At 36.0% G+C, this 26,011-nt stretch overlaps 2 protein-coding genes across 2 annotated transcripts in view; both read left to right on the top strand.

Moving 5' to 3' along the window:
- Positions 1 to 10,868, top strand: part of LOC107710666 (membrane-associated guanylate kinase, WW and PDZ domain-containing protein 2-like) — a 71,255-nt gene extending 60,387 nt beyond the window's left edge. Inside the window, exon 2 of the mRNA XM_016515495.1 lies at positions 10,786 to 10,868. Coding sequence (XP_016370981.1) covers positions 10,786 to 10,868 — 83 coding nt within the window. The remainder of the gene's footprint in view (positions 1 to 10,785) is intronic.
- Positions 10,869 to 10,968: 100 nt separating this feature from the next.
- LOC107710665 (membrane-associated guanylate kinase, WW and PDZ domain-containing protein 2-like) overlaps positions 10,969 to 26,011 on the top strand; it is a 139,737-nt gene continuing 124,694 nt past the window's right edge. Inside the window, exons 1-2 of the mRNA XM_016515494.1 lie at positions 10,969 to 11,035; positions 11,266 to 11,382. Coding sequence (XP_016370980.1) covers positions 10,969 to 11,035; positions 11,266 to 11,382 — 184 coding nt within the window. The remainder of the gene's footprint in view (positions 11,036 to 11,265; positions 11,383 to 26,011) is intronic.

Below are 26,011 nucleotides of genomic sequence, written 5' to 3'. Positions count from 1 at the left end.
ATGCATCTTTTCTGCAAAGATATTTAACAAGTGATTTGTTTAACATTTACATCATGTTGACAACTTCATGTGTGCTGCACTTAGAATAGAATTTTCTTTAACTAGAGGGTTAATAAAGAAAAAGTAACTTGAAACATGTAGTTACATTTTCAAGTTGACTAGTTAAAAATCGTAAAAAATCGAGAATCGGTCAAACGTTCTAGAAAAATCGAGATTTTTTTGCAAAATCGCCTAGAACCTGTTACTTAGATTATAAGCACCATCCAAAGGGTCATAGTTTGACTGGTTGTAATAAATCCATAATTATTATACACAGAGGAGGTGTATCTCTATTGTAACTGGCTTTGTAGATAATCAATTACTTTTTTATCTGACAGTGGCGCTCAGCAGCAAAGCTCACCTTTATATTAAAGACTAATTAAAAAGGTTTCCATTGATTCTCTCCTCTCTTTTCTCTTACTAACACATCTCCATTTCTTTCCCTTTATCTCTCTGCATGAGAAAAAAGGGATCAATATGTGCTCCTCATGGAGGGTAGCAGCAGATATCTAAAAAAGTGTTTGTCAAATTCATTTGTGAATGGCAATTAAACATTTTATTATTGTATTATTGTATATATATATATATATATATATATGAAATGTGTATATAATTTTTTTTTTCTATTCATGGAGATTAACGTACCACTTGTTAAAGCATGACAGTCTATTATTATTCTACGGTCTATTTCAGGTAATCCTACCCATAAACAGAACATGAAGACAAAAAGAACTGTGCTTGGCCAGTTTACACATCCGTCAAAACATATTTTCCTGTTTGAATGGGTGGCTGTTGTCCAGAGTGAGCTGCATTGAGGACCAGACTTTTTTTGCCTCAAGTCAAAAGTCTGTCTAGGCGAGACTAATGAGAGCCTGCCGGGCGGCGTGTGTCATGTGATGAGACAGGTCTTTGATAGCTACGACTACAGCATCTCCACCCTGATCTCTACACATAAACACTGTCTTTGATCAGCTCGGGCTCACACATGCTCACACAGAAAGACAGAACAAGGATAATACCGCTCTCTGTGCTCTACAGCAACAGATATGTAGATACGATTTTTAGTTTCAATAGTATTCTCATGGCTGGTGATAGTTCTGGGATTTGAGTTTATAAGGGTTTTAAACTCATAAGGATGGAAGGCAGGCATGCTAGCCAGATGCCTTGTGCTGTGGTACATTTTTATAGGTGCTGTTCTTGTGGTAACAGACAGCACATGGTAATCAACTACACTCCACTGCACTCAATTACAATCAGACATCTCAGAGACAAGAGACGAGGCAAACAAGAGATTGCGTGGCAGTACTACAATAAACAAATGTGCTAATTTAACATTGCTGGATTTAACTCAGCCTTTTAAATTGCATTGAATTAAACTGTAGAATGACCTTAGTGAATTGAACAGGGCCAAACTGCGCTGAACAGAGCTTAACTGAAATGAGTTGGGCTGTGCTAAACTGAACTGAAATAAGCTGTAGACAAATGGATGAACTATGAGTTGAATTGAGATGGTGTGCTGTTGTGAACTGGACTGAACTGTGCTGAGCTGTACTGTATTGAATTGAACTAAAGAAAGCTGAACTGAACTGAGCTGCGCTGAGCTGAACTAAACTAAGCTGTAGTGAACAGATTTGAACTGAGATGTGCTGTACGGAACTGAACTGTGCTAAACTGAATTGAACTAAACTAAATTGAGCTGTACCGAACTGAGTTGAACTAAGATGTTGTGCTGTAGTGAAATGAACTGAACTGTACTCAACTAAACTGGGCTGTATTGAACTGGATTGTGCTGAGCTGAATTGAACTAAACTAAACTGAGCTGTACCGAACTGAGTTGAACTAAGATGTTGTGCTGTAGTGAACTGAACTGTACTGAACTGAGTTTACCTGAGATGTGCTGAACTGAACTAAACTGTGTTGAACTGAATTGAACTAAACTAAACTGAGCTGTACTGAATTGAATTGAACTAAACTAAACTGAGCTATACTGATCTGAACTGAATTGAATCGAAGTAAATTAAACTAAGCTGTACCGAACTGAACTGGGCTGTACCAATCTGAAGTGAGCACAGCTGAACTGAAATGAACTGAATGAGTTGAACTGCACTAAACTAAACTAAGCTGCACTGAATTAAGAGTGTGCATTAAAAAGACAGAAGTGATGCAGTGTAATTTAAGAACAAATTAGAGAAAAAAATGACTTGCACTCCTCACACGTCTTATCTATATCTCTGGCAACTTTTGGATTCATTATTGAATACTTTTTAAAATGCGGTTTAGAGCGTTATTTAATGTCCTATTTAATTATTAAAGCATCCTAAAATATTTAATGCCCATATATGAACAACTCTAACTATCGTGTCTTTAAACAATAGAGCTTTAAACAAGTCTCATCATTTATGACAAATTTGACAGTTAAAAGTACATTCCTGCCCTTTAATCTTCAGGGTTATTACACTGCACACAAGATCTTTATTTCTCCACAAAGACATCACTCATCTTTTATAAACTTGTCATTGTGTGATATCTGTAAAATGAGCTGAGAAACAGAGAGACTGTGTGTGTGTGTGTGTGTGTTGTGTAAATGATGGAGGCTGCAGCTCCTTCTGCGGCGCTGAGCATGATGGACATTTTCTATTAGCTGCTCTAACGCCACTCCCAGTATGAGAGATGAGTGTGTGTGTGCTCATGTGTGTTAGACGCAGCTCAGATACATCTACATTCCTCCAGATTCGTGGACTACACTATATGATCGACACATCTCAGACAAGACACTTTATCACAGGAGAGTACAATACTGTAAAGCCAATTATTAGGGTTTGGCTTAGGGTTCTTGCATATAGTTATGTATAATGTACTGTTATTATTATAGTAAACATGTAACATGTAACAAGGACACTGTTAAAAAAAGTGTTACCCAATATTGTAAGGCGTTGCATTCCTCAGCAGGTTTCTAAATGAGCATGTCTGCTCACTGGTTTCAGCTCAGTTCCTCTCTCCTAATTAGAGGCTTATTATCTAAACAGCTGTCTTCCTGATGCCCACTCCAAATATGCGGGCATGTATAAACTTGCGCGCACACACAGAGTCATTACTGAGACATTAAACTATAATAAAGTGCTACATCTGCCTGCTGGGCTGAAAGGTGCAGTGCTGCTGCATGTAGCAAATAATGATTTTATGATTTAACGCAGCATGAGGGTGAAACGTTAACTCACCAGATGTTGCTTACTTGTTTGTTTTAGTATTTGTGTATGTGAGAGTGGTCACACATGTGTCATGTAGGTTTTTCTGGGTGCCCACCGCCAACCAAATGTATAACTAGGTCTGCATAAGCTGGTTTATATTAGTTAATTAAATGGTTGGTATTATGGGGAAAAAAGTCCATACTCTTTTTTTTTGTGAGGTCATTCAGAGCCATAAACACATTTACATAGTTTTTGTTTACATGTCAACGCAGTTCTGTATTTAATAATTTGGTGTTGGTGTTGATGTTGTCACTTATTTTTTAGCTCAACCAGTCATAACCAATGTCATTTAAATATAGTTCTGTCATGACAACTCTCAGAGGGATTGGCATGGTAATGTACATGACAATGTTAATGTATTTGGTCTTGGTGGAATAGATCTGCTACGCTGCTGCTGCTGCTGCGGCAGAGCAAGTACACGAGACTTGCTACTGCCAATACATCCACAACATGCTGCTGTGAGCATGTAAGAACTATTGCTGCTGCAAATATAACATACATGAAATAACCCCCATACATGAATCACCTCGTAGCAGATCTATACAGGTGGAGCTGGGGAAGGTGGAGGGTTTCTGAAGCAAGCTGCAACTGCTACGGCAAGCACTAGTCATATATTTGAATGCTGAGCAGCGAGTTTATTGGCTACCGATACAGGAGAGAACCAGTCAGCTGTGCCATGTGATAATGATGTCATTAGGTCAGATTGAGTTAGACCTATCGGACTGCGCCATCTAGAGTTTCATGCCAGAACTCTGTATATGCCAATAAAGAACCTTTTGTTGTCAAGTAAAATTCTACTAGAAACTGATTTTTGAAGTTGTAGATAAAACAAAGATTATTGGAGTACATTTTAGAAAATACTGTTTCAGTTTTCTACTTCAAAATTGAACATTTAATCCAATGTGTTATTTGCAGTTTCTTTCTAATTGTATGTGTGAAAGTTAATAACCGTTTGTAATTGTATGTGAAATTTAATAGGAATCTCTGAGTGAAAATTGTTTTTTACACATAAGGTTTTTCTTTTTTTCAGTGTGCATTTTGGCAGAAATTCTTCTAACACTTGGTAGGATCAATCAAAATTGTGCAGACAGCTACATGTCAGGTTGTGTCACATAACTTCATCCGCAAACTATGAACTATGCAAGGTAAAACAACAACAAACTACATTAAATATGGTTCAATTGCAATGTGTGATAAGTTGAACACAATTAGTTTTTTTGCAGTAAATTCTAGAGATATTTAGAAAACTAATTGATTTTCCTATTCAGCCTAATCATATTACTAATTAATTCGGTCTAAGCAGTTCATAGAAATATTACAGCTTGGTCTCATTATTATTTGTAGCAATATTTGTAATGATTACACATAAGTTCACATTTAGATATACACTTAAATGTAAGGACTGTATGATGTATAAGGACATGTACAATGTATGTGGAAATATTTGAATTGAACTAAACTAAACTGAGCTATACTGATCTGAACTGAATTTAATCGAAGTAAATTAAACTAAGCTGTACCGAACTGAACTGGGCTGTACCAATCTGAAGTGAGCACAGCTGAACTGAAATGAACTGAATGAGTTGAACTGCACTAAACTAAACTAAGCTGCACTGAATTAAGAGTGTGCATTAAAAAGACAGAAGTGATGCAGTGTAATTTAAGAACAAATTAGAGAAAAAAATGACTTGCACTCCTCACACGTCTTATCTATATCTCTGGCAACTTTTGGATTCATTATTGAATACTTTTAAAATGCGGTTTAGAGCGTTATTTAATGTCCTATTTAATTATTAAAGCATCCTAAAATATTTAATGCCCATATATGAACAACTCTAACTATCGTGTCTTTAAACAATAGAGCTTTAAACAAGTCTCATCATTTATGACAAATTTGACAGTTAAAAGTACATTCCTGCCCTTTAATCTTCAGGGTTATTACACTGCACACAAGATCTTTATTTCTCCACAAAGACATCACTCATCTTTTATAAACTTGTCATTGTGTGATATCTGTAAAATGAGCTGAGAAACAGAGAGACTGTGTGTGTGTGTGTGTGTGTTGTGTAAATGATGGAGGCTGCAGCTCCTTCTGCGGCGCTGAGCATGATGGACATTTTCTATTAGCTGCTCTAACGCCACTCCCAGTATGAGAGATGAGTGTGTGTGTGCTCATGTGTGTTAGACGCAGCTCAGATACATCTACATTCCTCCAGATTCGTGGACTACACTATATGATCGACACATCTCAGACAAGACACTTTATCACAGGAGAGTACAATACTGTAAAGCCAATTATTAGGGTTTGGCTTAGGGTTCTTGCATATAGTTATGTATAATGTACTGTTATTATTATAGTAAACATGTAACATGTAACAAGGACACTGTTAAAAAAAGTGTTACCCAATATTGTAAGGCGTTGCATTCCTCAGCAGGTTTCTAAATGAGCATGTCTGCTCACTGGTTTCAGCTCAGTTCCTCTCTCCTAATTAGAGGCTTATTATCTAAACAGCTGTCTTCCTGATGCCCACTCCAAATATGCGGGCATGTATAAACTTGCGCGCACACACAGAGTCATTACTGAGACATTAAACTATAATAAAGTGCTACATCTGCCTGCTGGGCTGAAAGGTGCAGTGCTGCTGCATGTAGCAAATAATGATTTTATGATTTAACGCAGCATGAGGGTGAAACGTTAACTCACCAGATGTTGCTTACTTGTTTGTTTTAGTATTTGTGTATGTGAGAGTGGTCACACATGTGTCATGTAGGTTTTTCTGGGTGCCCACCGCCAACCAAATGTATAACTAGGTCTGCATAAGCTGGTTTATATTAGTTAATTAAATGGTTGGTATTATGGGGAAAAAAGTCCATACTCCATAAGCTGGTTTATATTAGTTAATTAAATGGTTGGTATTATGGGAAAAAAAGTCCATACTCTTTTTTTTTTTGTGAGGTCATTCAGAGCCATAAACACATTTACATAGTTTTTGTTTACATGTCAACGCAGTTCTGTATTTAATAATTTGGTGTTGGTGTTGATGTTGTCACTTATTTTTTAGCTCAACCAGTCATAACCAATGTCATTTAAATATAGTTCTGTCATGACAACTCTCAGAGGGATTGGCATGGTAATGTACATGACAATGTTAATGTATTTGGTCTTGGTGGAATAGATCTGCTACGCTGCTGCTGCTGCTGCGGCAGAGCAAGTACACGAGACTTGCTACTGCCAATACATCCACAACATGCTGCTGTGAGCATGTAAGAACTATTGCTGCTGCAAATATAACATACAACATCCATGAAATACCCCCCATACATGAATCACCTCGTAGCAGATCTATACAGGTGGAGCTGGGGAAGGTGGAGGGTTTCTGAAGCAAGCTGCAACTGCTACGGCAAGCACTAGTCATATATTTGAATGCTGAGCAGCGAGTTTATTGGCTACCGATACAGGAGAGAACCAGTCAGCTGTGCCATGTGATAATGATGTCATTAGGTCAGATTGAGTTAGACCTATCGAACTGTGCCATCTAGAGTTTTATGCCAGAACTCTGTATAAGTCTTAAAGGTACAGTATCAAAAACAGCCTGTTCAGTGTTAACGCAAAGGCCTAACCAAGTGTGATGGAATGAAGGGATATTTTTTACTATAGAAAGGAATCTTAGGCACTTCTTTTGGTCCAAAAAAAAAACTTTTATTCACACTATGGCCATCACAATAGAAACATTAAAAATGCCTAAAACACTGCACATTGATGCATTCGGCCTTCAGCATTCCTCAGAGTGTGTCGGATACAAAATGAGTCACAGGTGTTGATATAATTAGTCTGTGAAGTTGGGAGAAACCAAAAGAACCATTACAGAGGGACCTATAACCTTGTTAACCATTATAAAATATAATGACTTACAAAAAACTGTTCTACATTATATTTTAGTGTAAGTGTTAATGCATATTATGTGTATACTATATATTCATATTTAAACATTTGAAATATATTTCACCTTTAATTTTTACTTGCCATGAGGCAGGTGACACAGATGTCTGTCTATTTATTGCATATACAACTGCTCTTTCCTCAAAAACGATGTTCCTGAGGGCCTGGAAGTCAGCCGCTGTGGGATGTTATGAGAATTCAATACAGTCTGTTCCCTCTCTCTGGGGGTTCTGATGGCACCTGTTCTTCATCATGTGCTCTGTACTCACTCAAGGGCAATGGCACCCTGAACACTTCACTTACTCATTTTGTGTGGGTTGGTTATGAATATGAAATGTATTGAAACTTGGCAAACTAAGTTGAACTGCTGACGTGAAGTGAAGTTCTTGTCTACAGTAGAGGAAATATCAGACCAAAAAAGTTAGTTTCTGTTTTAAAGAGTCACCTATTTAAGACATGACTTGAAAGTGTACCCACAATTCCCTACACAGCATTTTACAGAATTTTTTGTAATGAAATAAATGATACCGTTTATTGTTGTAGTTCTATGTTACATAGAATGTGTAATCAGTTCAATCAAATCTTTAAAAAAGAGCCAGTTTAAGTCAACAATTGCAGCTCGAACATCATTAGTTTAAAAAGCCAAACTGAAAGCTCAGAGTTGTGATGGATCTTCAGGTCTACTATGTAAGTAGCTGACACATTATCTTCCTGATCAAGTAACTGGCAAACAAAATATGCCCTGCTGTGCGACTTTAATAGGAAAAAAGTCATTTGCGAATGTATATGTAAATATAGAAATATTACTGGAGATCTCATGTCAAGTCTGTGTGTTTTTGAAGTGTTTAGAGTTTGGCCAACCACTCAGGAAAGGGCTGCAGAATAGATACAAGGTATATGGGTATCCTTTTAATTTTAGCCTAGGAGGGACATTTGCCCTTCCAGACAATCTAAGGCTCAAGGTATTCCAAAATATTGTCACTTGGTTTGTATGTGGCAGAAAAGAGAATGTGTATGTATGTGGCTTCTCTACAGCTGGCTTGGATCTTCAAAATCTAGTCTTCATTTTGTAAATGCATAAAAAATGAAACACGAAAAAAATGAAAGAAATCATTTTGAATGATAAAAGTGAATTTAGGCATCACAACATCATAATTTATGCTGGTATGAAAAATGGATATAAAATTTGAGATTTGGTAGTCTCTGCTTCGCGTCTCCAGTCCACCCATAGAGGGCGATGAATCTCTTCCCCTCCTCCATCTCCTATACAAGGAGAGAGAGCTTTGTGATAGGTTCCCACTGTTAGGCACGTTTCTTCTGCAGCGTCCCGGTGCTCAACCTCTCTTTCTCTCTCTGTCTATCTCTCTCTCTCTCGGTCACTGCAGAGCGACACTCTCTGTTACAGCAGCGTGCAGAGAGACAGTCTGTAGCACTGAACCCATCTAACACTGCTAGGAAACCTGCACACTGTGGCCGTAGACCTGTGGAGACCTAGACTGCACACACACACACACACACACACTCATGCAATCACAGACATGCTCAAATCATCGCCTGCAACATCTGGCTGAGCCGTGCAAGAGAAGCTCCGTTCCATTGTGCTCTGTGAGTTGACTTATGAATTGTGTGTGTGCTATGGATTTGAATGAGGCTTCAGGGTCTGCAGTCTTGATTTATTTCTCTCCAAGGAGCTGAGTGTGTGAGACTCATCAATTTGTGTGTCATTTGGTGTTAATTTCATGTCCTGTGTCATTCAGACAGAGCTGTGTGCCAATGATGTGTGTGTTGGATTTTTATGCGTGATTTGATTGTAAACCAGAGGTTTTCTTTAACTGATTGTGTGTGTGTAAATAGCATGATTGTCATGTCTGGTTAACCGGCATGTCTGAAGTAGGTTATTCTAGACGCATCGGGCTTGTTCTACATAGAGTTTTAAAATCCACCGGTGTGTACATGAGTGCATACATGAATCGATGGGTGATTTGTGTGTTTGTTGGGTGCACATTTTAAGCATGGAAAACCGGTTTCTCAAACCCACATGAGCATAGTTTCTTAGTGTGACATATTTTTAGGCACTGTCCTTATGCTTTTTGACGACATATGACTGCGCCGATTATGTCTTGCATTTCAGCCAGACTGTGTGTGTTTAAATTATGGGTTAGGGAATAGTTCTCCCAAAAATGAACATTCGATGTTCAGGAGGAGAAATTTTGAAATATGTTCATGCTGCCCTTTTCAATACAGTGAAAGTGGATGGGGACTGGAGATTTTGAGCTTCCCAAAATTATTTTTAAAAAAAACTTTATATAAGTAGTCTGTATGACTTATATGTCTTATAAAAGCCATATGATAGCTTTGTGTAATTTAAGCCACTATTACCAGCAAATCTTGTTTGATAGCCGTGGTCATCTTTCAAGGGAATGAGGACTGGGATTGTCAATGAAAGTGGATGGGGACTGGAGATATCAAGCTACAAAAGGACAAAAAATGACATTAAAACATTTAAAAGAAGTCCATATGACTTGTGCACTGTATTCCAAGTCTTCTGATAACATATGATCACTTTGTGTGAGAAACAGGCCAAAATTCTCTGAAAAAAGTCATTATTTTCTGAATTGTACTCTCCATCATAGATCTCAAATCTTATTTGTTGATGCACATATTCAAATTTGACACATGAAGATGTATCACACCAAGTAAAAGCAATGCCACCAAACATCACTGTTCTCACTAACCTTGTAGCTAATTGTGATGCACCAAGTTCGAATATAACTCTTAAAACGTTATTTTTTGGATGAACTGGCCCTTTAAGGATTTAAGCTTTACTGTCAAATTTACTTTAAATTGTTTGTTGGAAGGATTTAGACATTATTAGAAGTGCTGTATGTTCTCACTTGCTTTTTTTCCATATACTCACATGTGCCTCTCTCTTTCTGTTTTTCGCTTCACCCCCTCTCTCATTCTCACTCTCTATCCATCTGTCTGCTGATAAAGCACATTTTTTGAAGAGAACCCCCTCCCCATTTCATCACGGGATGTAATAATGATGACGACGTGTGTGCGTGTGTATTTATCACTGGGACGCCCCATGGGGATCCCTGCACTCTTATGTGTTCAGAAGACATTTCTATGTACCATGAAAAATATGATGTGCATTTGGCCAGTGTGTGTGTATGAGCGGCATTGTGTGCTTATATCGATTAGAAACAAGCTAAACAGGAAGGTAGGACCCTCTTAGGAGCTTGAAAAAGCTTTTTGACCATGGAACAAAGTGGAAACTATCACAGACATATTCTCGCAGCTCTACAGGCGATCGCTTTGAGGTCAGGTTTTTGTATCGAGTGACTAAATCATGGTTTGCCTGCAGTATTGTCAGGCCTTTTCCTCAGAAAATAGAATGGCTGCACACACATTCTTTACTACTACTGAAAAACTGCACACAAAAGGCATTTCTTCACAGAGTTTATTGTGAATGTAAAGTAAACGCCAAGAAGCCTGTTATCAGATGAGATTGTATCGTGGTAGAGGGCCATCTAACCGTCTGTATGTGTGTTACAGGAGGTGTTGTGGATAAAGATCTCAGGCAGTATCTCAACCTGCGTTTCCAGAAGGGCTCTTTGGATGTACTAGGAAAAATATGATGGTGTGTGTGTATGAGCGGCATTGTGTGCTTATATCGATGAGAAACAAGCTAAACAGGAAGGTAGGACCCTCTTAGGAGCTTGAAAAAGCTTTTTGACCATGGAACAAAGTGGAAACTATCACAGACATATTCTCGCAGCTCTACAGGCGATCGCTTTGAGGTCAGGTTTTTGTATCGAGTGACTAAATCATGGTTTGCCTGCAGTATTGTCAGGCCTTTTCCTCAGAAAATAGAATGGCTGCACACACATTCTTTACTACTACTGAAAAACTGCACACAAAAGGCATTTCTTCACAGAGTTTATTGTGAATGTAAAGTAAACGCCAAGAAGCCTGTTATCAGATGAGATTGTATCGTGGTAGAGGGCCATCTAACCGTCTGTATGTGTGTTACAGGAGGTGTTGTGGATAAAGATCTCAGGCAGTATCTCAACCTGCGTTTCCAGAAGGGCTCTTTGGACCATGAGCTGCAACAAATAATTCGGGACAACCTCTATCTTCGTACGGTACCCTGTGAGTAACTCTTCACCCTGATTTCCTTAACCTTCAACACTGCTGCTTTTACTGGCTTGGTCCTCTCGGCCTGGCCACTGACTTCTTATTGATTAAGTCCTGGCTGATGGTTTTACGTATATGAAATTGTTTTGGACCCTGCAGCGATGCTAGGGTGGATGTCAAAGCATTGGTATTGGGTTGGTTGCAAGGCTGTTTGCTTTCTAGCAGTGTTAAGGTGCGGTCACCTTAAGGTAATTTTGGCATATTTTTCAATACAAAAAAGATTAATCGTCAATAACGTGAAAAGCACTACTCTCTTTCAAATCAAACAGCTGTCTGTTGGTCAACACTGCAAATTTTGGAGAGACCAACTTGAAGCAGTTGCGAAATAATTAAACTTTACGCAAAATTCCTGGTCATGTTGATTCCTATCGAAATGATTGGATTTTGCATGTGAAAATTCTAGTGCTGTCAAACGATTAATCGCGATTAATCGCATCCAAAATAAAAGTTTTTGTTTACGTAATATATGTATGTGTACTGTGTATATTTATTATGTATATATAAATACACACACATACAGTATATATTTTGAAAATATTTACATGTATATACATTTATATCTTTATATTTTATATTATATATAAATATATTTAATATGTAAACATAACATATTTTTCTTAAATATATACATGCATGTGTTTGTATTTATATACACATAATAAATATACACAGTATACACACATATATTATGTAAACCAAAACTTTTATTTTGGATGCGATTAATCGCGATTAATTGTTTGACAGCACTAGAAAATTCACATTCAGTGGTAGAAGTTTTCCATTTAAAGGACCTTTTTGCCCCTTGAAGTTGATTTCTAGATGTATATTTGCCTTTTGGTGTGGTCATATTTTTGTCTACCCATATAAAATATTTTTGTGTATTATTATTTATGTCTAGTACTTTGATGTAATTAATTAATTAACAAGTGCTCAATCTTAAATTATTTATTTAAATGTATTATTTAAAAATATGTTATTTAAATTGATTATTTAAATGACTAATTATTAAAAAATCAACAGTATTTTATGCAATATTGTAAATAATTAGGCTTAAATTGGAATATTATCAGAAATAATATAAAGAAATATATATTTTTTAGCATTGACATTTTGCATATTGGGGCCATTTTTGTCACTTTTCGTTTTCCTGTTCCCCTGGTTAAGATCGATCTTTTCTGTAGTTGCTTGCTTGCTGGCCCAACCCAAAAGAACCCACCTTGATATCAACAATCTTCATAATCTGAGATGTTTAGGTCAAACATTTTTAGCAAATTTGAATTTTTAAGAATTCACCAAACTGAACTTTAGTATGCAGTAAAGCACATGAAAGTGCATAAAACACAAAGTCTAGTAAAACCACCCAGTTGTGGTTGAAAATACCCTTAAAAAGAAAAACACTTCGCTAGTCTTTATAGTTATAATGAAGTGAAGTTTGTATCTGTATACCTAGAGTTGAAGTCCAGAACCAAAGAGGTGTTTTGAAACATTTGATGATATTATACACAATATACTTTGTCTTTGGACTGCACCGACGCTTTTTTCCGTGAAGCTTTTGCTCAAGTGAAGCCCTTGTGTTATGTGTGAGAGCAAGCGAGTGAGTGAAAGAGAGAGAGAGTGATTACTGTCCAGCTGAGAGACTGAGCTGTGATTCCATTAGACCAGAGATCCACACGTGAGATCTGTACCCGAGAGAAAGAGAGAGGTCTGGAGAATACAGATGAGAGAGAGAGAGGGATGGACTGACAGAGATTACGATAAAAAAATGAGAATGAGGTGTGAGGACCCTAGATAAAACACAGCAGATGTTGGATTCATTGAACACTTGCAAGAGGAAAAAGAAACAAGGAAACTGATAGCTTGAAATAAGAAGAGCGAAATTGAGGTAGAGAGAAAGATTGGATAGTTTGAAAACCCATGCATACAAATTTAGTTTTATTCATATGTAATGTAACTGCTCTGTTTCAAAAGCTAGTGAGCTGCCTACTTAGAAAACATTTTAAGGGATAGTTCCAAAAGGTGACCAGCATCATGTTACCTTCTAAGAAACTTTGTTTTGTTTTGTGAAATGCATTGTGAAAATTGGTGAAATATTTTCTCCAATATAGTGGACAGGGTCATTGATTTTTACTCAGTGATGGTGTATTATGAATTTGTATGTGTATTGTTAGATATATACAATGTACAATTTAATGACAGCTAATAAGAGGTACACAACATGTTTATATCAAATAAAATAAATATCTTATTTTTGGATAATGTCATTTAAATTCACAAAAAAACAAAATGGAAAGAGAAATAGATTTTTAAGGTTATCAGACCATTAGGTGTTAATGATTGTCATGTGGTTAGCAGTTGTCAGGTACGCTTTTCGGTAGATTCATGCGATGAGTGCTATTTTGTCTTCCACATTGTAGTAATCACAAAATGCCCAAATATAGACCAATAATTCATCTTTTTACTCTTGTCAGGTTATTTGCTTAGCACAGTGCTAATAGAATCAATTGTTTGATAAATGTGAGTAAGCGCTATTTTGTGTTGCTCAAACCAAATATCAACCAATTATTCATTGTGTTACTATTCGATTCGTGTTGCTAGCTTAGCAACATGCTAATGTCACACTCTATTGGATTAAAGTTCAAGTCTTAATGGAATCAACTGTTTGATAAACTCGAGAAGTGCTATTTTGTCTGCCACGTGCTAATAATCACAAATGCCCAAATTTAGACCGATTATTTGATCAGTTATCTTAGATTAGCACCATGCTAACATTACACTCTGTTGGAATCAGTTGTTTAAACGTGAGAAGCTCTATTTTGTGTGGCACATACTGTACCATTAATCTCAAAATGCCCAAATATTACCCAGTTATATATGTTGTGTTACTACAGTACTTATTAGTTTCTCATTTGTTAGCTTAGCAACATGCTAATGTTACATTGGATTTAACTATGAGGTGCGGCACTTGATTTACCTGATTAGTGCTATTTCTTTCTGGCGTATGCTGATTATCTTAAAATGCCCAAATATTGACAGATTTTTTACTAATTAGCAACTTAGCAACATGCTATTGTTAAACTATTTTGAAATGTACTGCGAGTCACGCGTCTATTTTGATTCTCACTATTATGTGTGTCGTGAGGAGTTGTTGCCTATGTAGAGTGTTCCAAATCAGTCACTTATGAAATTGCACACTCATAAAATACAGTGGGTATAGAAAAGAACCCCCCCCTTTGTTGCTTTGCAGCCTGAAATGAAGACAGACACAGTTTTTGTTTTATCCAGCTGTATTTACTCAGTGTAACTTCTAACATTCAAGTGAAGGATATAACACGAAACAAAATGTGACTGCAATGCAAATGCAAAGCAGCAAAATGTGATTATTTTAAAGGGGGGTGATTCTTTTCTATACCCACTGTACATTTTCTCATGAGATCAGGTTATCAAGTTGGTTTGGATCTTGCCTTTGAAGACAGCTGCCTATGTAGGCAGTAGACAGCCAGGAATCTTACTAGATTTTGGAGTTTACATTTCACAGAATATTATTACTGCAGAATTGAGTTTCTGTATGAGAGAAAAAAAAACAGTCACTCCAGCGAAAGGTGAGGATGTGTCCTCGTTGCCGTCACATTCAGTCACGTGATTGGCTGCTTGCTGAGTAATGACAGTAATGCTCATAATCACAGAACTGCCTCATGAATTATGCAGCAGATCTATTACAGCTTAGGGTGCCATGACAGGTTACTCCTGCCACACACACACACACAGGGGAGAGACAGGGTGACATTAGAAGTTGTTAGTGCTGACATTGAACCTCTCCAGAAATGAGACGTGAGACACTATTATAAATGGGGGACGCAGTGTCCTCTAATATCTAACAAGAGACCCAGAGATACTGTCCATTCTACTGTATGTTGACCACTGTGCACATTGTCATTCTTATATTTCTGTTTCTTTTTATCCACTCCTCATTTTCTGAAAAAAATTCTGTCATTTACTCACCCTCATGTCAGTCCAAACCCTGAATTCTTTTGTAGAACACAAAAGCAAATGTTTTGAATAATGTTCACGCTGCTCTTTTCCATGCAATGAATCCATATAGTGACTAGGAACCGTCAAGCTCCAAGAAAGGACAAACAAAGACATGGGTTTGGAACAACATGCATGAGGAAATGATGACAGACTTTTCATTTTGTGAGATATTGGTGAGTTATTTTTAAGGGTGGTTTTGTCAGCGACAGGCTCTCACTGCGTAGTCTGTAAATCCAGAATGCTTTAGAGAACATTTGAAGTGTCATAACAAGACTGAAGCAGGTCTCATTTTCACTTCAGAACACAGAAATGTGGATCAGGCTTTTTCCAAAGCACCTGCCACCGCAAACAGTCTGACACATTTTCAGAGCAAAACCATATACCTGAAAAATTGAACAAGCTTGAATTGCCAGTTAAAGGTACCCAGAGTTCTCTATACCTCCCTTGTTACTGAGCAAGACTTGAATGTAGAGTTTCTGCCCTGAAATCCAAAGATTTGATTTTAAACAACATGCTGGACCACACAAGCCTGAAATCTCATTTTCAGAACTCCTGAATTGAATCTTTGATGTCTGAAGTAGTGGTTTCATCCAGTTATCAAAAATGGATATAAGATTTAACTACACTATATATCTTCCAAGGCTTTGCAGTCACGTTCTTGGAGAGATTAATCATTGCGGTTTTAAAGGGAAGATTGTAACAATGAATTAATTCCCTAGATGCTTTGCTTGAATTGGATTTAGTTATATTTGTTGTGGATGTGGAGGATCTGGTTCTTTCAAGTCAACATATAATCAAAATTGACCCAAGTAACTTTAATACACATTCCTGGTCTTATCGTGCACAGTTCATCAAAAATTAATAACCTGCTTCTCTTCTAAATGGCTTTGCTTTTCGACTGACATCATCTCAGCTGCGCAACTGTTGGTTAATGTTGCACACACTGCCTCACTGGAAAAATCATATGGGTTTTCTGTGGCAAAAGATTATTTAATAAGTATCTTGTGTCTCTTTTCTAATACAAATATCTAAACATCCTTCAAACAAGATACATTAAAGATTTGTTTTTAGAGACGTTAAGTTTTTATTACATCATTAGCAATATTCTTGTTAGATGCATAAAACTAAACAACTCTCGCTATACTTACTGTGGTTTATGCTTAAAACAAACATAAACAGTTTGCCGATGGGGTGAGAAAAATAACATTTATTCAAAATATGCAGTTTTGCTTCTCAAGTAGATTGATCTTGTTTCAAGGATGTTTAAATATTTGTACTGGAAAACATGACAAAAGTACTGATTAAATCTGATTTTTGAGTTTTCTTTCTTCCTTGGAGCACAAAAGCAAGTATGACAAGGTTTTCAGCAAATGAAAACAAATTTTGCTCACAAAGGTGTTGTTTGAAACACATTTATAAATATGTATAATATACTGTATATACAGTTTAATTCATTATTTATTTACTTATTATTATTTCTTTATTTTTTTTTACGTTGACAGCCCTTGGTCCCCATTCACTTTCATTATATGGAAAAGAGCAGCTCAAACATTCTGTGAAGTTTCTCTTTTTGTGTTGTACTTAAGAAAGAGCTGTTTTTGAAATTAGTATTTTATGTTTACCAAGACGGCATTTATTTGATCAAAAATACAGTAAAATAGTGATATTGTGAAATATTACAATTTGTGTTCCGATGGGGTGAGAAAAATAACATTTATTCAAAATATGCAGTTTTGCTTCTCAAGTAGATTGATCTTGTTTCAAGGATGTTTAAATATTTGTACTGGAAAACATGACAAAAGTACTGATTAAATCTGATTTTTGAGTTTTCTTTCTTCCTTGGAGCACAAAAGCAAGTATGACAAGGTTTTCAGCAAATGAAAACAAATTTTGCTCACACAAAGGTGTTGTTTGAAACACATTTATAAATATGTATAATATACTGTATATACAGTTTAATTCATTATTTATTTACTTATTATTATTATTTATTTATTTTTTTACGTTGACAGCCCTTGGTCCCCATTCACTTTCACCATATATGGAAAAGAGCAGCTCAAACATTCTGTGAAGTTTCTCTTTTTGTGTTGTACTTAAGAAAGAGCTGTTTTTGAAATTAGTATTTTATGTTTACCAAGACGGCATTTATTTGATCAAAAATACAGTAAAATAGTGATATTGTGAAATATTACAATTTGTGTTTACAAATTAACTGTTTTTTTTTTGTTATTATTATTATTTTAAAATAGTTTAAAATGTAATTTATTCCTGTGATGGCAAAACTGAATTTTCAGCAGCCATTACACCAGTCTTCACTGTTGCATGGTCCTTCAGAAATCATTTTAATGTTGATATGGTGCCCAAGAAACATTTCTTATTATTATCACAGTTAAAATGGTTGTGCTGATTAAATTGGGTGGAACCCCCCTTTTTTTTCCCAAGATTCTTTCACAAATATAAAGTTCAAAAGAACAGCATTTATGTAAAATATAATTTTTGACACATTATAAATGTCTTTACTGACACTTTTTGTTTAATTTTAATTTTAATATATATATATATTAGTCTTCTCATCATTTAATTTATTGGTTATAGTTTCTTTAATGGGTGTTTTGGTTATCCTTTTCTTTCTCTCGGACTCTCTGTATGTCAGTCTCTCTTCCCTTTTCACTCTTTCTAGCTCTGTCTTCCACTCTCTTTTGGCATGTTTTTCTGTTTCTGTCTCTGTCTCAGTTGTTGTACTTAAGCGCCATGATGAGAGCTTTGACTAGGTTTCCATGGTAACTGCCGTCTCCCACCCCCCCGCAGTCTGCGTCAGACCAGTGACGTCTAGTCCTCCCCTCCACCTCATTCCTTCATCCAGTCCTCCATCCTTGACATGAATGAATACACAGGAAGGCAGGAAATGGGGCTGCTGTTGTGGAGCTCTTACGAAACAGGGTTATAATTGGCCAGGTTGCACATGCATTGTGTGCTTTGATTGGAGGATGGGACTCTGCTGGGAGCTCTTGGCCTGAGATGAAGAAGCGTTTAACTGCAGATGAGGTCAGTGAGGAAAAAGCCGTGGAATAAGACCAGAGACAAGTGTGTGTGTTTGTGTTTAAGTTTGTGGACTCCTAAGGGGTCATTTGTCTTGTATTATGAGGAAAAAGCCGTGGAATAAGACCAGAGACAAGTGTGTGTGTTTGTGTACTCCTAAGGGGTCATTTGTCTTGTATTACTGTTGTGCCTCTGATGCCACATGGCGAACATCCAGATAGAGATGCATTAGAGCAGATGCACTCAAACACACTTCAGAGAATGTATCCCTTTTTTTTATCTTTCATCTCTTTTCTGCACTCACATTTGTGAGTGATTCGCATGAAAACTTGTCCTGTTAATATAAAAAAAAAAAAAAATGAAAAGATAAGAAATACTATATTGCACAAAGAAAAGTTTTAGGATTTTATTTTCAGATATTGTTTTCTGGACAATCCTCCCTAAATTCTCATTACTACAGTGCAAAATATTATGTTTTTAATATTATTTAAATGCAGTTGTAAAAATTTTTTTAGGGGTGTCAATCAATTAAACAGTTTAATTAAAATAATTATGCTGAATAATTAAATGAATTGCATATGTTTGCAATTGATATATATATATATATATATATACACACACATTCATACATACATACATAAGGATAAATGATTTTTTATTATTTATTTGTTAATTTTCTTTTGCATATATTCTTCTTTTCTTAATTAATTATTTTTTAATGAAAAACATGTAACTCCACTACGCTAGTATTTATATATATATATATTTCTTTTTAAAAATCATCATCGTATGTTGTGTTGCATCACTTCATTTTCTTTAAGCATTTGTTGTGATCTTCAAATGTTTATTTGTTTTTTTTGTTTTGTTTTTTTGGTGTGAAATGAGATCGGTGTTATTTTAGTATTATTTATATCCTAATATTAATATTTAGGATTTAGCTAAAATATTTTGAATAAGATGGGTTTTTTTTCAGTTATAGTAATTTAGTTAAGTGTTTTTGTCATTTTTAATAGTTTTTTTTATTATTATTATTTATATTATTTTATATAGCTTTAACATAGCCTTAATTTAGTCTTAGTGATTTTAGTATCTCAACTAAACTTATTTTATTTCAGTCAGTTGCCTGGCAACATTTTTTAACAAGTTTTTTAAAGCCTAAAATTTTGAATCTAATAATTATATATTTTATTTCAGAGTTATTTGAATAATCAAACCAATATTCTTTACCCTGTTCATACACGTCAAAGTATCTCAGTTTCTTACCAGTTTAAAGCTCAAGTCTCCTTTCCCCTTTTCCAGCTAGACTGTCTTGTATTAAAGGTGTCCCGCTCCATTAACAGTCCTTGTGTAGACTGATGTAGCCAGAGGACAGAGAGTTATTTGTAGCTGTGAAAAAGAGAGATAGTGAGAGGTCTGGAAGGGTGGCAACATGTCAAATGGTGTTAGAAATAGATCATACTTCCCGAAACAATCCCATCTTCCATTTTCATCTGTTGCAACTTACTTTCTATATACCACTGACATTGGACAGTTTTTTTTTTTTTTCAAATAGCGATAGCATATGATCAGTTATAAATTTGCATACTCACTTGCAAACAAAATGAGTCATTTATATCTTCCACCCTTTTTCCTGGAAGAGAAAGACGGTTTAAATGTATTAAAAGTTTATTTTGTCAACTTTTAGAGTATGTTAGCATATAGATTAGCCTCAACGCTAACACTCTGGACTAAAAGCCTCAAAACTCTGGTTTTGATTTCATGCGGTTTAGGAATTATCATAGCATTCCTGTCCTAGTCATCATTACAGATCTTCTAAACTCTCTTTAATGTGTTCGTATACGTCTCAGCCGCATAAAGATACCCTTTATCTTTTAAAACTGGTTTTGTGGATGAGGTCTAATCTGTTGACAGTGATGTCTAACTCTGACATACTCGCTGGCTTTCTGAAGTCTGTGTGGCACAGCTGCAGTCAGTGTCAAATGCAAACCACACTCAGTGAGCCAATTATAATCTCCTTATCTCCAGAGCACAACACGAGCCATCCTGGAGTAAACACACACACACACACACACACACAGAGCCCAACTTCAGCAGATCCCCCATGATCCTTCAGAACTTGTACCTCAAATAGCCTTTCATCATGAAAACCTCCAAACAACACTTCCCTGTGGTTATGTGTCAAGTTTTTTTTTTTTTTATTGGATGTCCTTGATTTTTTGTTCTTTGCAGATACTTCCATTCCAGATCTTAACAATAACTTTTAAAGACTGTCTTGAACTTACGGACCTGTTTGTTGCAGTCATGCAAATGCTTCCTGGACATTTTATTTTGGAGTCCGAAATGAAAATTGATTGGAGGTCTATTGTAGAGCTGTTTTATATTTAAATATGTTTAAATATGTCAGTTTGTCTCAAATGTTTCTCTAAAAACACATAAATAATAAGACAATTGTGTGATTATCTTACTGCATATCAACAGCTAGACAATCTAAAATGAACTTGGCTAGTATACATTTTAGTCTTGATAAGAATCGTTTTTTTTTTTTAGTTGAGAGCTGGAGTTTTAAGTTTGGTCTCCGTCTGTATTTATATGTTTAATAATTTGCACGTGTATTCATTTGTCTATCAATTAATTGTATAGCTCATTGCTAGTAGAAACAATTGTGATAATAAATGTGTTTTTATTTGTGATTTTAATATTAGGTGTTTCTTTCCACTCAGACTTTGTCAAGGCATTTCTGGTGAGAAATTAATACGTTTTTTTCAGCAAGGATGCATTAAATTGATCAAAAGTGACAGTAAAGGGGTTTCTAAATGTTAAACAGCACAACTGTTTTCAACATTGATAATAATAATAAGAAGAAATGTTTCTGGAGCAACAAATCTGTATATTATAATGTTTTTTTCTGAATTTCTGAAGGACCACGTGACACTGAAAACTGAATGATGTTGAAAATTCAGATTTGCATCACAGGAATAAATTACATTTTAAAATATATTCGAATAGAAAAAGAAAACTTTTGAATGATGCTGTGATGAGTGAGCATTGAACTATATTTATTTGAGTCAGCTCTTTAGTGACAAGAACATGCGGTGTGTTTGTTACCCTCAGTAGAGTCATATGAAACTCAGTGGCTATTTGTGTTATCTGTAGCATTGGGCTCACATTAAAAGACTCAAAAACCAAACGGCACTTTTCAAACAGTGGTTTATTTGATTGTAATTTGGGTGGGTTCTGAGAGGGTCCACAGACCGCCAGCCACGCACCATTTAATTTCAGTGGACATCATTTCAATGGAAATGGGCTGGATGTGACTTTTAGTAACATAATGACATGAAAACTTTGTTATTCTCTAAGAAATGTTCTGCTTTCAAAGTCACTAAAATCTTCCCAAAACTTCAAGGTGTTCCAGGTCCTAATTTGAAGTCAGTCCAAAGTCTCCACTGCAGTGCCAAATTTCAGATGTATGCAAATTGCTTTATCCCTTGTGATTTCCAGCTGTTTAAGAAGGTTGTGAAAAACTTAGTGTGACTATATAGTCCAGTTCAGTCAGGATGTTGCTATTGTATGGAGAGTGTAAAGTATACATCTATAGACCGTGGACATTTTGGGCATTTTTTGCAGTGGCTTTAATGCATCAAAGTAGGGCTGAACGATTAATTGCATTTGCGATAATATCGCGATATGAAAAAACGCGATTTTTCAATCGCAGAGGCTGCGATTACACGGTCACGTGACATCATGGTAACATATAAGCCTGGCCTACAGAAAAGGACATTTATGTTTAATCTATCTAATAGTGTGTTGGTCATACTATACAATGATTTGTAGCTTGTCTTTGTTGAATAATACAGAACATAAAGAGCTTTAAAAAAAGAATTGCATATTAAATCGCAATATTGGTCAAAAAAATCGCAATTAGATTATTTTCCAAAATCGTTCAGCCCTACATCAAAGAGTGATTTGCGGGGAGTGGGACGTTAGCATGGAGATGGACAAAACACTCCACTGCATTAATATTCATGCAACAACGCATGTCAGCTGAGGAGAAATGGCACACTTTTAAACAAACACGAGCCCCGTCCATTATTCAGAGCCATTGGACCTGTGCTTATGTACTCACACAATCACAACAAACACACTCCCTCACAAACACACACGCATTTATGCTTGTCTCCTCTCGGGAATACGAGAGAAAAGCAAGACTTTATGTGGAGAAGGCCTTGAGTGGGACTACAGAACTAATATGAGCTCTGCCAGTGCTTCAAGAAATGTCAATGTACTATAGGACTTTACTTTAAACAGCTTGACACTTCAACAGTTGTTATGAGCCTGAGATGTTCATTTTTTCAAGACAAATTAGAGAATTTAACAAAACATGTCAAAAACTAAGATCAAACATGTAATTAATAATAATTAGGATCATAATTAAATAATTAAAATTTTGCGTAAAGACAAAATAAGTTGACCATGACCATTTTTGAGATTTTGACATTATTTTCATGATGATTAAGCTGTTTTCTCCCACCAGTTCCTGTGTCAGTACCCTTTCAAATTCTTGAAATGTCTTGTTCTTGTAACTTGTATATATATTTATGGGTCAAAGATAAGACCATTTTGGTGTCCGCATCAAATTAAATTTACAAAAGTGATTTTATATGCATAGAAAACATTTTAAATGCAAGTAAAGTATCTGCTTTAATGTTTCAAATAACTTTTGTGAAAATAACATGTAATTGGGGGATTCTGCACCCAAAGTACCCAGCCTGATAATGTAATTTATGTTGGCAAAAAGAAAGTATTCATAAATATAGCTACAAACAGTATTTTTGGGGCCCAAATACATCAGAAGCAAAGTGACAAGCTGAGCAAAACAGTAGAGTGAAATAATTTCTGCTACTCCTGTCATTTGCTCATGAATGTTATTAAAACAAATCTAATGATACAGAATAATTCTAAAAACATTGCAATACCAAAATTCTCTTAATTTTAGCAAAAGCGTCATTCAGAATAACAAACTTATTAAAATATAAAAGAATGTGATCCATGTTTTTTTTCTATATTTTCTATATATATGATTTTCACTTCCTTTAAAAAACTTCATGCTGACAAAGGAGTAAAACCTATTGGTTTGAAGGATAGTGGCAAAGTATACAGATTTAAAATTGCAATATTAATTCATTCGTATTTTTGAGCTGCACTGTGATCCTTAAATAGAGTCTTTTAGTATGTCAGCAAATTATTCTTTTTTTTGTATATCAACTATTATTACAGTTTCAAAAGAGTTGACATTTTGATTAGATATAAATTGTTGTGTAGAGATTGTACATTCTTGTAACCTTCCTTGAAAACAGTCACACACACACACACACACACACACACACAAAGTCTGGTTTGCTATCCTTGTGGGGACTCTCCATAGGCGTAATGGTTTTTCTACTGTACAAACCATACTGCATACTGGACTATTGCCCTACACCAACCCTACACCTAAACCTACCCCTTACAGGAAACTTTGTGCATTTTTAGATTTTCAAAAAACTTCATTCTGTGTGATTTATTAGCTTGTTTACCCGTGGGTACCTCAATTTAGGACACGAGTCCCCATGAGTCTGTGTGTATTCAGGTTTAAGTCGCCACCAGAATTGAAAAACAGGTACACACACACACACACACACACACACACACACACACACTTATGCTTACTTTGTTTATCTAAATGAGGACACTTAACACTTAAATGAAAATGTTTTGTATTATCTTAAAAAGAAATAAATAAAAATAAGTTATATTTATATAAATACATCATTTTAAAATATTTTTTTCACAGTCTCATTGTTTCCCCAAAGAGAGGTTTTGTCACATATTGCTAACTTCTTGGGACAAATTTGTCCCTAAAGCATAGCTAAGCAACACACACACACACATCTCTGCATGAGAGTACAGCTCAGAGCCGGTGACTCATTGAGCTACAAAACCCAAATCAATTTACAACCCCACAGCACTTTATTAAACCCTTTGATTTCACTGCCAGAACCTGGTGAGATGTGAGGAACTCAAGAGAAAAAGCTAAGAGGGGAGGCATTGGGTCAAAAGGAAGATACATGAACCAGTCATGAAGTTTGGAAGAAGAGAGCAGGAAACGAAGTGAGGAAGTTGGAGGGTGGTCCGTCCCTTTCGTCTTTCTTTAGTCTAATGAAAGCATGAGTCAGAACTCAAGAGGCTGTTGGGCTTTAGTGAGTGTGGCTACTATAACGTCTCTGTGTGGTAATTACCGCAACTGTGTGCTATGACGGCACCCACAGGAAGAAAATGACAGGACCAGGAAAAAGCGGTGATGGAGGACATCAGCAAGCCAGCTGAGCATGTGAAAGGTGGAAGGAAGTGCTTTGATTGTCCGTGAGAACTTCCGTTCCCACAAAACAGGATGAGACAGCTTTGATTACTTCATTACTTTGATTAGTTGTTGTGATTTCTGTAGAATATGATACAGGATTGATTAAATTCTTGCTTGCAAATCATAGTCAAACCTTCTTGAGACTTCATCTCACTGGCAAAACTCACCGCCACAATCACTGTAATTCTGCTTTGAAAAGCATCCTGTCCATGATATTTTTACAGTATTTTAGTGTAATGCAGTTTAATTCTAATTACTGTGTATATAATGTGCATATGTATGATCTGAATAAGATATGCATATAAGAAAAAAAAATAGGCAGAAAAATTTGTCTCACTGTCATTTTATTGGATTTGCCATTTAGTCTGATTGCTTAAAAAATAATAGCACCTCTCCTCAACAAGCTACAGTACATGATCTAAGGTATCATTTATGCCCAGATTTATGGTTAGGGGGTTTGTTCAGATTCTTAACTCTTAAGTCTTACATCAACAGTTCCAAGTTGTTTGTCTACGTTTTTTCTATGGGATCTGCCTGTAATGTTCTAAAATAGTGTGACTCAGGATGTGGGCTTATTAAAGAATAGCCCACAATATTAATCGAAACTTTCTAGACAAACAGTGCCATTACGGCTCAAGTGATTTCAATTACCTGAGGGCTGTATTGATATTCATAAGCTCTGAGAAATTTCTGCTTATGAGAAGGTGGTAAAGAGAGGCCTGCTCTGTGAATGAATGTCAGGCACTTAAAACTTAGCTCAGTGACTTTAAGACTTAAAGGACAGGCTTGTGATGAATATGAATGATGGTAAGGCAAAGAAAACATCCTAAAGCGCCTAAGAACTAGGGTTGGGCCGATAGACGATGCCATCGTCCTTCGCCGATGGCTGACAGACATCACGATGTTAAGCTGACGTTGTGATAACTCCCACCCCCTCTCCCACAATCCGCCGCATCCCAGTTCCGTGTTCGGAAAGGAAATGAAGTGTACTACGGAAACCCTAAAGGGAATAAATAGCCTACGAGATGGGAGGATAAAAAAAATATCTCAATACTTTTTCTCGCAATTATATCGTTGGGTAAGTATAGGCGACTGTATATAAATTGCGGGCATCAGGGT

The sequence above is a fragment of the Sinocyclocheilus rhinocerous genome, unplaced genomic scaffold (genome assembly GCF_001515625.1).
Source record: "Sinocyclocheilus rhinocerous isolate Xijiao unplaced genomic scaffold, SAMN03320098_v1.1 scaffold357, whole genome shotgun sequence".
Lineage (NCBI taxonomy): Eukaryota > Metazoa > Chordata > Actinopteri > Cypriniformes > Cyprinidae > Sinocyclocheilus > Sinocyclocheilus rhinocerous.
Note: the sequence above shows the minus strand (reverse complement) of the source record. Positions and strands in the feature narration are given on the sequence as shown.